The sequence below is a fragment of the Ammodytes marinus genome, assembly GCF_949987685.1.
Source record: "Ammodytes marinus genome assembly, chromosome: 2".
Taxonomy (NCBI): Eukaryota; Metazoa; Chordata; class Actinopteri; order Uranoscopiformes; family Ammodytidae; genus Ammodytes; species Ammodytes marinus.
Window position 1 is genome coordinate 28,216,096 of NC_137231.1, and position 16,690 is coordinate 28,232,785.

The 16,690-nt window shown below is 42.0% G+C and overlaps 1 protein-coding gene across 2 annotated transcripts in view; it reads right to left on the reverse strand.

The window, feature by feature from the left end:
- The window catches only part of nos1 (nitric oxide synthase 1 (neuronal)), a gene marked incomplete at both ends in the record, with an annotated part of 34,165 nt that overhangs the window by 14,257 nt on the left and 3,218 nt on the right, over positions 1 to 16,690 (reverse strand). For both annotated transcript variants that reach the window (XM_080042148.1, XM_080042147.1), the window contains 11 exons: positions 427 to 512; positions 828 to 1,022; positions 1,279 to 1,380; positions 2,291 to 2,465; positions 4,556 to 4,695; positions 4,815 to 4,956; positions 6,352 to 6,443; positions 6,608 to 6,770; positions 7,487 to 7,632; positions 11,287 to 11,424; positions 16,292 to 16,397. In XM_080042148.1, coding sequence (XP_079898274.1) covers positions 427 to 512; positions 828 to 1,022; positions 1,279 to 1,380; positions 2,291 to 2,465; positions 4,556 to 4,695; positions 4,815 to 4,956; positions 6,352 to 6,443; positions 6,608 to 6,770; positions 7,487 to 7,632; positions 11,287 to 11,424; positions 16,292 to 16,397 — 1,485 coding nt within the window. The remainder of the gene's footprint in view (positions 1 to 426; positions 513 to 827; positions 1,023 to 1,278; positions 1,381 to 2,290; positions 2,466 to 4,555; positions 4,696 to 4,814; positions 4,957 to 6,351; positions 6,444 to 6,607; positions 6,771 to 7,486; positions 7,633 to 11,286; positions 11,425 to 16,291; positions 16,398 to 16,690) is intronic.

Below are 16,690 nucleotides of genomic sequence, written 5' to 3' on the forward strand. Positions count from 1 at the left end.
ATCAGGCAGCAGACATGGTGTCGAGGTAGCGGGTGGATGACAATCGTGATTACCTAGCTTGTTATATCCTGAATGCAATTACGTTAATAGCACAACACACACAAGCTCAAGTGCAATGCATACGCAAGCAAAAACACACTGACAAAGCTATGATTACTCCCCGAGGGGTTGATTGGATGAATTTCACAGCTGAGTTCACCAGCTTCCATCCCTTGTGTCTAACTTTAGTCAGGAAATTGATTACTTGTTTAAAATGAAAAGTTATCAGACACACACACACATCTTACAGTACAGGTGTATCACTGTTGACATCGTTGGGACGCAATTTAAACCTTAACTTTTCTCAACGCAGGAAGAAGACAAATGACTCATTTCTTAAAATTCAAGCATTTTTGTCTAATACATTCATTATGACTGCACACTCACTTGGCAAGCTTCTTGAATCCGATGGTTCTCTTCTTTGTGGGCGTCCCATTGACTCCTTTCCACACGTAGGTGTTCCAGGGGTCAGACTATTTGCATATTGGATAAACAAATGACAATCTAGAGGTTGTGTTTGTGTGAGGTTAAAATCCAGTCCAAGATACTGAGAAATTGCATCTGAGATATTCAGTGTATTTCTATTCACAACTTGCTGTGCACTCTTTCAGTTTGAACTAGCCTGCTCTAATTGTACTCCAGGTAGGATTTTTCCAATGCTAATGACTTAGTTAAAGAAGTTAATGACTTAATGACATAGCTTGCTAACGCTTAGCAGTCAAGCAGATTGTAAAAATGATTGCATGTCTATAATTGCGTTGATGCCCAGCCTCCAACCCCCTACTGACCTGGTACTCAAAGGAAGGAGTGAGCCGATAGTTGAGCATTTCTTGGTGGAACACCGGTGTGATGCTCCCTGACATGGGAGGCACAATCCAGACCCAGTCCCCAGGACATCCACCCCGAACCCGGTACTCATTCTCCATGTGCTTCATGAAGGACTCTGTGGCCGAGTGGTGGTCCACTATGGTCACTTTGCATGTCTGAAAGTAGAAGACAGACAATGAGCTCCTATATGTATCTTGGTCACAGTTGGGTTCATTTTTACAAACAAATACGATATGTTTTTCAAGAACATTTACAAGGATACTCCACTGAGATTGTTTTTCACTGGATGTGACTCATTAGTGACAGAAATAAATAACTAACTTTAATAAAGAGAAACATGTTTAGCCAGAAGTAAAACGCTAAAAAAAAAAATAGAAATAAAAAAACAAACACATGAAGGTGAACCCCAACCTGGAAGCTGTAGAGAACAGCAATGTTAATCTCCACCAGTGCTTGGTCTTTCCAAAGGGAGGAAGTCTTCCTTGTGTCTAAGTCCATCCTGGTAGCAACCTCCTAAGATAATATAGAAGGAATCATTTTAGTGTGACAGTAAAGTCACCGTTCCACCACAACTGTTGAAATGTTTCTTTCTCTATTGACTTGTGACTGAACTTGAATCGGGAACACTGGGAACATTGGTAATGTTGGCAACACAAACTAGGATAATTAAATGTATAAACACCACTGCTGCTACATGTCCTTTGAGCTTTGGTAATGAAGTTACAGGCCGAGGATCCGTCGCATGTGAAGCTTCCAGCATCCGTGACAGCGTATGATAAAGTTCAGTCGCCTCTAATCTTTAAACTCGCTGAAGAAGACACTTTTTTTGTGCCTCAGTGGCTAAAATGACTCAAATCCACCAAATCCTTCTCATGCTGCCAGCTTCGGTGGAAGCAGTGCCCTTGGCAATGAGACCACTCTTTTCTTTACTGAGTTTGTAACTCTCTTCCACTTGTCTGAATAGGACACAAAGATAGTATGATTGCCCAAATGATTTGCCATATAAAAATAAAAAAATCATAGCCCCTGAAGTAATTTGGGGATTACTGCGACAGAGAGGGCTCACATTTGCTTCACCAAATACCAATATTCATGCAATACACGATTGCCTATATAAATGCATAGCAAGTCACATAATTTAGCATGATTACACTGCAAAATCATACTCTTGTAATCTATGTTAAGAGAGTCTGTGTGTGCCTTTGTTTCTTGTCAAGTGCGGTTAATCAGCTTTCTCCTCAGTGTTGCACATTGGACGAACAAAAGCCTTCTGATTGGGTCATTTGGTGACACAACACATGCTCTTCTCCCCGCACGTACAAGGGCTTCAAGTCAATCTGTGCCTCTTGATTATCTTCCACCACATTCTACGGAGCCTGGCTCTGTGTCTTTTCTTGGCCCGGCACACACACACACACTTTACCTCCAGAATGTTGTAGCGCGAGCTGTCACAGAAGTCCCTCACGCCGATCTCCGTGCCCATGTACCAGCCGCTGAAGGGGCAGGCGGTGAACTCCAGGCCCCCGATCTCCAGCAGCATGTTGGAGACCGCAGGCAGGCCGTACCACTTCAGGTCCAGCTCCTGGAACCACTCGTACCTGGGCACAGCAAAAAACAAGGGGGAAAAGACCTGTGGTGAAATGCAGCTATTTGAACTAAGTCACTGTATACCTCCAATACTTTATATATCCTTTTTAATGCCACGTAAAAATTTGAATTCTAAATAACTATCATTATTATAAACTCACATTGATACACTGTGAAAATAGCTTTGAGAAGTATGTGTATATCAAAAATATTTGTCACAAACGGGCCCTCTCCAAGTATTTAAAAGGGCAATCAATAAATGTAGGACCTTTGTAAAGGAAGTTCAATACTTTGCAGCGGAATTCAATACTTTATATTCCTCTCTTTGAGAATATTAAACTAAATTCTTCTTTGATGCTTTTGAGAACCAGCAGGTAACCTGACTAACTCATTCCAATACAATCCCTGCTGAGGTCAGGGAAATGTCCAACATTGGGTTCCATATACTCCCAATTACATTTAGAATCAATTACAAAATCCTGTTGATCACTTATATAATACACTACACAATCTTGCACCTTAGTTACATCCCGACCATATTACAGTCCCTGATCGCTCTGTTCCTCAAACCTGTGCCCTTTATCTATCCCTCGTTCCCACTGCAAAACTTAAGGAAATCGTGCTTTCCCAGTTTTAGCCCAAAAACCGGAGAATAATCTCCCCCTCAATCTGTCAGATTTGCCGATCCTCTGAAATCTTTTCAGCTGCTTTTCAAAAACCCATTCATGCAAGCCTTTTTATAGACGTCTGTCTTCCTGTCTGTCTTGCCTTATTGTTTTTATTTGTTTACTTTGTCTATGTATGTTTGAAAAAGTACTATATAAATAATCCTTACTTACTATTGGCAATATGCACAATCAATCACTGACTATATTTGTGGGCACGGACATTAATCCCTGAAACACATAGTATGACAAAAAAGGAGTGCAGCCAAAACCAACATTAACAAAAAGAAACCACTCAATGGCAGCTTTTCAGGGCTGCTGGACAGTGCAGGCAGGGACGCATTCTACCCCCCACCACTCACGCCTTGCACCCTCCGGGGGGATTGATAACATTGCCTTCAGTGTATTATAGGCAGCGCTCAGTGTAATCTTGTGTAAAGATGAGACACGCTGTTGGTGGTCGCACAGCCAGTGCCAAGCTACTCTCAGAGCTGAGGGCCAGTGGATGCAGGCTACAGAGCAAGACATGCCAATTTCTGGTGGTCGTTTGGAGTCTGACAGAGAGATCAGTGTGTCAAGGGATTGTGAAATGCTCTGTGCAGCGTGTAGCGATGTGGCGATGGCTCTGTCTGTTGGCATCTGTGTCTCTATGTGTGAAACCGAGTGTAGCAGTAATATCCACTGCTCTACTGTGATTATGAGAAAGATATAGATGGGATAGATTTTTGCTATTTTGCCTCCATAACATTTCGTCTTCCATACTAGAATAACTTGTGGAAAAGGTACATTCTTTCTTCCAAATCAGTGAATATCTTCTTGTGTGCTTTGGAAAAAAGATATAGTGTTAAGACTAATACACAGCCTGTTAAGTAAAAGAAAAGGTCTTTAAACAAAGAGGGGCCACCAGAGCTAACACCATGCCTGTTTACAAAGCCTCGGCTGTGCATTAACAATGGATCTTTTCTCAGCGCACACACAGCATGTACAGGTAGCGCATCGTGACTGATTTTGACAAGAGATGATTTTGACCACAAGCATTCTCCAGAATCGCTGACTCCACCTTTAATATCTCAAGGACAGTGTGACGTGTGCAGCAGCTTCCAAAGCAAGAAAAGTTTTCTAAGAAGTAAACACAGAAGAATTACACAGGAGGAAGCTTGAAACCTCAGTGTCCCATGGTTACCACAAAAGTTGGCATAGCAACAGATAAAGTATGGCTCCCTGTGTGTATAAAGCCCAGTTGGAATGTAACAATAACCCAATACAAAATGTTGTATGAAAAGAAACCCATTATTTAAGAAGAGTTGGTAAGAGATTTGTGAGTGGGTGGATAACTTTTTGTGCAGCCCCCCCCCCCCCCCCCGCTCCCCCTTTCTTCCTTTTTAACCTAGATTCTGTATGTTGTATGCATGCTGAACAGGGAAAGTATAACTCACTTTGGGTGTGTGATGGGCACATGCAGGATGAGGTCTTCTGGGATCTCAAACAGCTCAGGGTCATTCCCACTGGCTTGCAGTAGGAGAGGCAGGACATCAAAACGACCCTTGGGAGCCTTCCATCCCAGCTGCATGCAGATCTAGGGACCACAAGCAACATGAGAGCTGAATGAAATGCAAAACAAGATAGTGCAAATAGAACATTATTTTTTGTAGCTTGTCTTCATCGATTTCAAATTGCTCAGCTCCACTCGTGTACCTCAGTGAATTCGACATTAGCAGGGTCTCCCATGATCTTTCCATCCGGCTGCTTGTAGCCTGCATAACGAATCAACTGACAGTTCCACACTCGAAAGTCATGTTTGCAATCTGTCCTCTGCGGGAATATGGTGATTGCCGACCTGCGAAAAACATACAGATTATTATTTTTTTTTTATAATAATAATAATACAGCACATCAATAATGTGTATGGATAACAATGTTAGCATTAATTATTTTATTACTAGTTTTGGCAAAAAAATTAAACATTTTAGAACAACATTCCTACCACTGTATCACTGTGAACACTCTTTATAAAGTAAGAGGCTTTGCAACAAAGCATTAGATGATGTACAGTATATGAATGTAAGTACATTAATCTGATAACACAGACTGGTGGTGTCGTGCACGTATAATCTGCCCAAAGGCTGTTTTTAATTATGTAATGTCAAAGGACTCCAAAGCTCAGCTACCTTTGGTCTGATCTATGACCCAGTGAAATGTCATGACCGGGTAAAACATATTAATACGGCTAAGCTGGTGGTTAGTCGCAGCAGCTGGTGTGAATCTGGGCCACTTCCGCTAGCCGTCTACATTTGCAGGAAGATGAAGAGCTGAGACTGTAAATTACTATGCTGCTGAACAATTCATTTCATATTTTTATTTTGATCCAAGTAACTATAATGCCAACTGTACAGCAATAGTTTGATATTGCTTCCAAATATTGAATTATAAAGGGGTTATACGTTATAATAAATTGATTCATTAATGCCTAATAATGTACTAATGTTTTATTATAAATCAGCTTTAAGACTTTTCAGGTATGGGGTTTGCCAGGTGGTGAAAACGCAGGTTATATTCATTCGACAATTTATTATTTGGAAAAATCACACCAAAAAACCAGGTCTATATGTTGCGCTGGCTCTTATCAAACATGTGTGTCAGTCTGAGCTGTGTCCTTCTGAAGCACAGGCCAAGTGTAGTAATGAGTCAGAAGCTATCCATCATCCAAGAAGCCAATATGAGGTGTCACATGTGATTAGAGACTTGGCAGAAAGTGGGAGAGCGATGCGCAGGTCTGACAAAATGACTGCTTGTTAGCAAGGTCTGCCACCTCCCTGACAGGGGCAGTAATGGTTGGTGCAGAGAGACTGACGGATAGACAGGCAGCAGATAGTGTTACAGACAGCGTTAAGAGACACAACACATATTGACAGATGGGACTGTAGGGGGTCAAGTGAGGAGTCAGAGATGGAGAGGGGAGGAAGGGAAACTTGGAGTGACAGATGAGCATTGGAACGAATGAACACTGGCAAATTTGAACAAAAGGAAACAAGACTTGTGTTAATAATAGTCGAGCAGTGCGTGTGTGTTTGTGTGTGTGTGTGTGTGTGTGTGTGTGTGTGTGTGTGTGTGTGTGTGTGTGTGTGTTTGTGTGCGTGAGTGTGTGTGTGTGTGTGTGTGTGTGTGTGTGTGTGTGTGTGTGTGTGTGTGTGTGTGTGTGTGTGTGTGAGTGTGTGTGTGTGCGCGCGCTTACCTCAGGTTGCCTTTGTTGGTAGCGTACTTGATGTGGTTACAGATGTAGTTGTACATTCCATGAGCTGTTGCGCAGTCTCTCGCGTCGAAAACCTGGAAAGCAAAACTTGAAAATGAATTCGTAACCAAGGTTATGCATGTTGTATTTTTCAAGCATTTTTAATATAGCACAATAGTTATTTATATTTTTTTGGAAGTTAAAAACTATCCACGTTCGGTCAAATAATCAATATCAGCATAATCATACTGTACATTACCTGGAGTTTGGACCACTGGATCCTGCCTACACAGCGGGCAGCATTCCTCCAGGCGTGCTTGGCTCCGTAGATCAGTTCAGTGTCTTTCAGCTGGTACGATCCTGAAGCTTCGATCTCCTTGGTAACCTCCTCCAGTCTGTCCACGTGGGCCTTAGATCCATTCCTGTAGACAGAAGCAGGGCCACAGCAACAACAGAATGAGTCAACATGTAGGCTACATCAAAGCACAGCACACCACAAGAGGTACATGTACAGTAATGTCAATTGTGTGGTTTTGTTAGTGTCACTTGCCGTTTGAGTGTGTTCAAGATACATGTTCTTAATGTTAACATTCAGTGTCAGCTGGCCAGGCATTGGCCTATGTTGTGAATGTTGACCAATAGGTGGACGCTGCTTCTAAAAGTGCTGATGGTGCATCCCCCAGTTTAAACTTTAACCTGGAAGCTTTTATCTTCAGTCAGATGTGTGAGGTATTTTTGCTTGTCATGACAGAGCACTGATTAGGCTCAAAAGTATAATCTTGAGGATCGTGAAAGATTTTGAGATACATAAAGCTCACAAAATGCCATTCAGACAAGCGAGTACATAATTCAACTCACTGATGGAAGTAATTTACCCCCGAAGGAGAACATCAATGTTATTATAGATTTAAGCTAATGGTGCGCTAGGCTAAGTAGTTAAAGCTAATTAAATGTGTAGCTTTTGCTGTGTGACTAAATAAAAAATGACACACCCTAATAATAACACAATACCAACAATACTAATACGTGTTTGATCTTCTGTGTCTGTTCTGTTGCATGGTATTAGGCAGTCTAATGTTACCCAGCCCTAGAAGATTGAGTTCTGACTCTTTACATGATGTCACAGTCTAGTGCTTACCTTTTAATGGAGGTGTAGTACTGGTCTATGAAGTCAGTGGCCAGTGGAAGGATCTCCTCTTTGGTTCTGACCTCGTCCGGTTTGCGGACGTGCTGGTTGGGCATCACCACAGAGCCGATGCACACGTTCTCAGTGCAAATTGGCATCTGAAAAGACACAAACAATTTGTATGCCACTAAAGAGCATGGGTGGTCATGGCATAAGGTAAGGTTCTCTGCTAATATAGCTGCAAATCTCAACTTACTCTCAATTTACTTTTCCTGCAAAGAAAAACACTAAGAGAATGCCGGTCACAAAACAGAGGTCTTCATTAATTTAATCAAACAAAGAATGTATTCAATATATTTCTGTAGCCTTTACAGTCCCTGTTCACTCACACATGAGACCGTTTCTGCATCCGTCTCTGTTGCGATTGAAATATTGCAAACGGAGAGAAGCATGGCATCCGCTTGATAGACAAAAGCCAGATCTATCAAATTACCTTAATTTTCTATTCATTTCAAATCAAGCGGCTGGTCCTTGGTGGTACTTGATATGAAACAGACCTTGCAAGGGCTTGAATGCAAATGGGATCATTCCAAAGCAACGAAAAATCTTACATTTTCCAAAATTTCTTTTGTTTCCCTTTTTGGCTTTTGTCAAAAAGGGAAAAGGAAAAATAACCTGTTGTGTGTGGTAATCAGTACATCTTCTTTGCTCTTTGTAAAAAGGTGGGTAACATACAAAAAGGTGTCAAAATGAAATTAACTATGAAAAAAATCTGTGTTTCGATATGCAAGGCCTATTATCCATCAAGTCTTGGTTCAAATAAAAGGGTAAATTACAAGGTGAGTTTTTTTATGATAAGTTCCAGACCCTAAATGCACACAGGGTGTCATAACTATTTTACAATTTCTTTCACAATAGCGCTCACACGCGGCTGGCAAGCACATTAATGACTGAACTCCAGTCAGTGAGTCATGGATTGGTATCCTTCCATTAAGCGGAGACACAGGAAGAAAGAAAATAAGAAAACAAAACAAGTATGCAGATAGAATATTGCTCATAGCTGAGAGCAACCCTGTGTGGTCAGCTTAATATGATAGGAGCTGAAGTCAGCTGTCACTTTGGTTAGGGAGCTCAGGGAGCCATAGAATGAGTGAGCATGAGGGGACGACAGGATACGATAGAGCCGGCGTGCAGTCGGAGAGGAAATTTGACAATGACCCGAGCGCTGCTAAAATTGTCTCATATTACGCTGAAACACACACACACACTAACACTGTCCAAACACTCAGACGTGAACCGGCCGCCTGTCCGAAAATAAACTTCCCTCCGACATATCCGACCCTCACTCGACAACTTGGCAATTCGACAACACAAACACAGACACACACACACACACACACACACACACACACACACACACACACACACACACACACACACACACACACACACACACACACACACACACACACACACGCACACATGCACACAAACACAGTCACAGCCAAAAACAAATTAAACTGGAAAATATATTTCATGAGAATCCAAGAAAGTCCTTGAGAAAACCAAGATAAAAATAAAGGGATAATTACAAAGAAAAAAGAGGAAGCTAAAGCATATAATTATAGCATAAGCAGAACAACAAAGCTGAGATAGAAAAACATGAAGAGTAAGAGGTGACAGCGTAAAAAGGGGGAAATGGATGAGTAGGGAGCAGGGAGTGTTAAAAATAAAACAAAGAAATCACTTGTGCTCCAGCACGTCCGCTCATCATAGCGCTCTGGGCATTCATGCCAGCCAGCTGTCCTTTTCGCAAAAAAGATGGATCATCCTCGAATTGGCTACAGCAGCGTCTGATATATATAATACATCTGAAGATGCTACTACAGGTCATTCATTGCAATGCACAGCCTGTCCGATAAGTCACCAAAGTAATTAGGCTGCTGTGTTTACCAACTGTGTGTTGTGGGGGGGGGGGAATGTTTAAACAGCGAGCTTCATCTTACAGGTTGATAAACTGTTTTACTAATTAGATGAAGACATTTTGGCGTGATAAAATAGATGGACTAACCCCTAACCCTAACCAAAACAACATGTGTTTACATTCAAGTGACAAAGCCATCTAGCACCCATAGTAATTCTGACAGCTGTGCATCGATAGCAAAGGAAAAAGGTATTGTGACGTCATTATTGAGCCACAAAGTTTGCATATAGGGAGGCATTATGGGTGAAAGGATGGGTCAATGAAACAGACATGCATGTATACTACTGCTATTCATTTCCCTGTTTCCGACCAACAATCAACAGTGGTTTCTAAACGAGCTAAAACCCAAACTAGAATTGGAGTCAGAAAGCATTACTGGAGCATTACAATGTAGGCCTACTGTGTCATTTAATTCAAAAGGACTTCCTGTAGGGTTTTTTTGAGTGACATTGGGGTTTTGAGTGACATGTCTCAAAAGTTTCCAATGGATTGCCAAATTTAACGCAACATTAACACGTTTACATTGTCATTATGAGCAAGTTAGCATGCTGATTGTAGTTAGTAGATCACAGCACCCCTTTGCCCAAGTTCGTTACAAGCTTACAGAGCATTGCTCAAGACTCTTTGCCCTGTTTGATTCTACCATGCAACATTGGATAAGAATATAGACAAATGTCATGTTTTATTTCTTGGTTTGCTTGAAATGCTGAGTCGTTATGACCATGTGAGTCACTGTATGACAATATGAGCTGTCCCCATTCATATTGCCAGTGATAGTTAAGGGTGTATTGTTAAGCTTTACCCAGATGTCCCAGCCCCTCCTGCTTTCTTGCTCAAACGTAACAAGCTGAATAACCAACATTTCAGGCTCTCTCTATGTGTGAATTAGTAAGTGTTAGTGTGAAGCAGTGTAAAGGCACGCCACGCTGTGCTATTATTCTTTAATTGAATTCTGCAGGCTAAATGTTTATTCAGTCAACCAATGCACTGTGTTTCATTTGCATCAGTGCCTTTTAAGATACTGAAGGCAGTGATAGCATATCGGTCACCATTGTTAGTCGACAGCTTTGCACATTTGTGACTTTATACAAAAGCTGACTCAAAAAGTGTTCGCCACATGTTTCGTCTTAGCATGTGAAGTCGTTTTAACTTGTGATCGATGTTGCACATACAATGGCAATCAGCTATCATGTTTACTCTATTGTGTTGTAGCCTATAGACACGTGAAGTCAATCGAATCCTATGTGTACCTGTATCGTGATTGAAAAATCAGATCATCCCTGATTCATATGCAGTATTATCAATATCCATGGAATTTGATTGAACTTCTTGGAAATCACTTTCGATTAGAGTGCCAGCTAAATTAAATGTAATGTAATCTTTTTAAATGATGAGAATTTGCTGATTTTCTTGAATTTATCCGACAATAAACTTAAATATCCCTTATAAAAAGTTAGTGATTATGAAACATTGTGACTTTCCTCAGTCTGGTGACGTTTCATAGAGAGAGCAAAATAATAGTCAACAGATTCATTGATGAAGAAAAGCCCTAGAAGCTACAACCAAAGGAGCGTCAGCAGATTCTTAAAGTTGTTTTTAATGGAGAGATGTATTGCATTGCGTTACAATTGCATCACACAGGTGACTTGTTGCCGGAAGTTTAAATCGTTTATAATGTATTGAGGGGTGTCAAAAAGGAACCACAGCCCTTCACTGCCTTCATTCAGCTTCAGCAACTCTGCCTATCATAAAAAGACTTGAATCATCACATCAAACTCTGTCTCATCCTTGCCACACATGCAAATGAGCTGATCTCCATACGCCTTACCTTGCTGGAGCTGTGGTGGAGGGTGTCACTGTAGACGGTGCCTGTCTCCCAGTTCTTGATCTTGATGAAGCGGGGGCATTTGGAGGGGCTTCCATTGTGCAGAGACTTGGTGGGTGAGGTCCTGCCCTGGGCTGGGGCCTGGTGAAAAGAGCACACAGACATTTACACATGAGTCATCAGTACTTCTAACTGCCTTTTTATACAGTCTGGCTAATCAGTTGTGACCTCTGAGACACCTTTCAGTGTGAACTTTCTATGACTGGGAGTCATGCTGAGGACAGCTTGATTAGAGACGGAGCCCTGTCGCCGTGGGGGACTCAGTTTGACTGTCACAATTGGACATTGATTAGTAAGTATACGATGGGAATAACATGACGGATATGCAGAGGCATTTTTTCACAGGACTTTTACAGTCATTTTAATGCCAAGAGTTTTCTCGTGGACTCTTGGGGAAAAGATAAACAGATTTTGTGTCTGTCACACAAGTACCCATGCAAAGGATCGACTTCCATTCTCTCCCTCCACCAATTCTGTTTTTTTTATCCCATTCCAGGGTAGAGGCAATCGGCATGTAATAGCAGCTTGATGGCAAGCTCACCATTGGCTCACTATGTTTTCCCGATACTAGCTATTGACTGATGAATGCCAGCAATTCAACAACAAAGCATTTCCGGGGGAATGGCACCGAGAGATTGAAGATCAGAGTAATCAATCCCACACCTTGTGAAGCTCTGTCATCATCTCCCTCTGCATTGTTAATTGTGCAGCGGAGCGGCATCCGAACAACAGTGAGATAATCATCATGCTGGCCGTGGGGGGGGGGGGGGGGGGGCAAATAAAAAAAAACAAAGTCACGGCAGTTGAGTCTCATTGTCATTTCCTGTCCCCCTCAAACGGCAGAGAGGAATGAAGTGAGGAGGGTTGAATTGAATTTGATTGTGCAACACAGAGAGTTAAGAGCCCAGTTCCTATTTGTTCATGCTCCAACAGCAGTAACCCTCCACTGTGACACGTCGTTATCACTGAGGTTGCGGACAGGAAGAAAGACCACTGTACCATGAAGAGACTCTCAGTAGAACAGGCAAAGAGAATCAGATGCGTATTAATATTATGCTCGTCGCCCGCTGACCGGATGCCATAGCTCTGGCATTTTTCCATTTAATACAGGCACTTTTCTTTTAATGCCACATGCAGGTTTTGAGAGAAGTTCCGATTATGTGAACAACCTGTAAATGTCAGTTTACTTAGTTTTTATTTATTTATAAATGATACATGAGCACTGACTTAAATGTTACATGTCAGCGACAGCGTCGGACTGAAAAAGATGAACATTTTGCCTCTAAAAACCCTGCTTTAGAACAGTGGCAGATATTGAATCACCACAAAGTGAACATTTGGACAAGACGAGATGAATCTATCAGGAGACAAATGGAGGGATCTGTGAGTCAAATAGGGTCCATTATTTTACAAGCCCCCTTAGCCCCTTTGATGAGCAGTGATTATCCAATCATGGCTGTGTCCATTATAAGCACAGCAGGTGTGCAAAGGGCTGTCACTCCTTTTTTCACTCATTCACTGCTCCCTTTGGACGGTTAATAGCTGACTAAAGGATGAACAGTAAATTGAGATTCCGGACACTATCTTGATTATATTTCATGATTAATCCTCTTTACTGACAGCTGTAGACACACTTAATGGTCATATTCACATCTGTAAAAACAGAGCTTTTGCATTGTGCATATAGCAAGTGTACATGCTTTCAACATCCACTTTGTAGTGTTTCCCTAAAGGAAGTAAGTCCCAGGTGGTCCCAAGTTTACTCAAACAACGTATGTATACAAAAATGAGACATTACTGCAATGTATAGTGGTTATTATGCATCAATCACCAGGCTTCACTGTCAGGAATAAGGTGTGGACATGACTGAGCAGAGAATCCATGGAGCTGGGAATGAAGATAATTGAATCTAATCTAATCATTTCATAATGGGGCGTAATGAACACAGTCTTTCTGGTGAATGCACCGAAACTTCCTCATTCACTCCTCAATTAAAACTTCTGATGGGAAATGATAAAGAGCGTGAGACACGGGGGTAGATGGCAAAAAAAAAAAAAAAAAAAGAAGAGAAAGTGAGAGTAACAGCCTGAGAAATGTTAAGATATTCTATCTGTTCAATATGTATGCAGTTTATTCATGTTTAGTCATAGTCCAGCAAATTCATGGTTTGACAAAATGGCCTCTTCTTTAGTGATGATTAAGTCCATTGCGTGTATAAAGGAGGCTCAGAGGCAGTGTTAATTTCGTAGACTAAGACTATGACGAAAAATATTCGTCTACGAACCTTTTTCACGGACGTAAACTAAATAAAAACTAAATAAAAAGGCAGATGTGATGACGAAGACTGAGACTAATTTAACTGACACTATAGTCTACGAATAGGAACTAGACGAAACTGTTAGGGCGGGACGATTGGAGAAGAGATCCAATCAGAACTACTCTTTTTGTGGGACAAGTTGGGAAGAAATCCAATCAGTGCAAAGCAGCGAATTCAACCCTGTGTCGGTGAAAATCGACGGGAGACCGCGCAAGTGTGAGCGGGTGGAGTGAGCCGCTGTGCTGAAAAACTCTGCGGTATGATGGACAAAAATGATAGTCAGGGATATCCTGCCCGTTAACGATGTCTAGGGGAACGGCTAAGTTCCGCGATCTGTTTGTAGTAGGCTCTGTCTCGAGTTTGAATACACAGAGCCATGTGAAACTGCCACCTCCGTCCGTTAGTTTCTGTTTTTAAGTTACAATCAACTCCGACGCATGGACAGCGTTCAATTAAAACCTCTAATTGTATTATCAAAAAGGCTTTGATGCAAAAGAAGTCCGAACACACACAGCGGCAGCAGTGTTGCTTAAAGGAAGGTGCAGTTGCTCAAATTTATCAGCACCTCAACTGCGTGCTGCTGCTGCCCAGGGGCGGCCTTAACGATCTCGGGGCCCGTTTCAAGACCTAGTGTGGGGCCCCCCACTTTTTTAAAATATTTTCTTTATTTTATTTATTTTTATAAATAATGCTTGTGCATGCTCCCCGCAAAAAGCAAAAAGATTGTGGAATCCAGTTGGTTCATAGACAGATCATGAGATAATGGACCCCCGGGCACAGGCTCTTAAAGCCCCCCCTCCCCCCTATCCAGTCAGGTACACTGATTTTATGTGAGATTTTTACTAATGAAATAGAATACATGTTTTGTATTACAACCATTAAATCTGTGTCTGTATTGCATATTCAAACCTTAATACCATTCAATGAAGAAAAACACTTAGTAGACGAAGTCCGCTGTAGATTTAGTCAAACTAAAATCTGCTTATATTTAGTAGACTAGACTAGACTAAGACTAAAATATTTTAGATGACTAGAATAGGACTAAGACTAAATGGTGTGATATTCAAAAGACTAAGACTAAATCAGAATTTGCTGCCAAAATTAACACTGCTCAGAGGCATATGATATGCTTTGGATCATCAAAGGTGGTGTCTCCAAAACTCACTAGTTGGTGGAATTGGGCAGAGCATTATGACACCTTATGCTTTATGCAGGCTTATTAAACATTACATTGGGGCGCCCTCAGCTCAGTTGGTAGAGCGTCCCCCCCATGGGCCTCGGCCAGCAGTGGACCCGGGTTCGATTCCAGCCCGCGGTCGTTCTCTGCATGTCACTCCCCTCTCTGCCCCATTTCACCTCTGTCTCTACACTATCAATAAAGCATAGAAATGCCAAAAAAAAACAAAAAAAACATTACATTATGCATAAACTCAAGCTGAAGGCTCGCGGACAATACTTTCTTCGTAATGAGAAAAGTAATTTGCAGGCCATCAACATGTCACTTCCTTGTATTTTATCGTGAGCACAGTTTTCAAACCATCTAAACCAATTTAAATATTTTCTTCTTTCTTTAAACATAAACTGAGTGTCTGACTTGAGTCTATTGCATTACACTCAGCCATGAGCCATCAAAGTTAGCATCACTGCCCAGCAAAATGCCTGCAGGGGAACTTTTTGCTTCATGACTCAGTACACATGCACATATATGGACACGCGCACACATACAAACAAACACACGTTCTGGACATGCACACACACACACACACACACACACACACACACACACACACACACACATACATACAAACACACACTTTGCGGACACACCTGTTCATAGGTTTCCTGCAGCTGGAGCACACACTAGCAGGAAACCCATATGGCTTCTTCTCAGCCCATCATACATACATAGCCTCTCTCAACGCCATACAGAATGGATCAACCACAACCACCCCTACATCCGTCATTCCAACACTCATACACAAATATGCTCACACAAGCGTGCACATTAACACTCTCTTCTGTGCAGGTCTGAGGGGCTGGATCATTTCAACAGGGGCCACATCTGACAGAGCGTGAGATGATCAGCAGCTGCGCGCATTCATTATGCCTCCTGGAATGATTTCGCTCCCATCCGGTCCCCATTGATTCGGGCTTCAGAGACGTCACAAGTGGGTGGATATAACGTGGACCGTGTGCACATTAGCACACTATATCCCTGTCACTGACACTCAGACTTGGGACCAGACCCTCCTTTAAGCTGGATTTAATGCTACGCCATGCTTTTGCCCGGAAAGATCTAATGCCTATAGGTGATGGGATCTTCAGCAAAAAGGCTTTGCTACTATGTGCTGAGAAGCAGCACAGATGTGCGTGCTCAGTTTCTGAAAGCACTCAAAGTGCCAATAGTGTGGATTATTGCGCGAGGCTAAAGGGCCACCACAGGCAAAGGCAGGCATGGATGCACATGTATACAGCCACGGAGATTAGAGAGAGAGCAAGCCTTCGCATGAACACTTGCAAACACAGACAAAAATGGCAAAAGGATCTTCAAGTTATAAAGTTGAGCTGAACAAACGTAAACGTACAATGGAGGTCTTGTACCGTTAATCATGTCAACGGTTTTGTTTTTACCTTGTTGGTGTCAGCGTTGTTGTTGAGCACCATCGGCATGTTATCCAGCATTCTGTTGTTATCTGACGGCAGCTGGGGAGACGTGCCATTTCCCACGCCATGGTCCCTAGAAGCCATAACAGATTTTGTTGGTCAGGTATACACTCTTGTCTGGTGAAAAATCATGTTAACTCCCAGCCCAGTCACATGACTTTCTCCTTCAGATAGGTCAACCTCTTCAGTTATCACCACAACCCTGCACCAAATCCAATTCTTACAGGAAGTGGGTTTATACATTAAGCCACAAAAACTGACAAAGAAACCACCCCTTATGAGTGACAAGTTGGAGGCCAAGGCTTAAGAGTGAATTACAATATAAAAGGTGTCGACATTGCATTTAGGATTTCAATCATTTCAGCC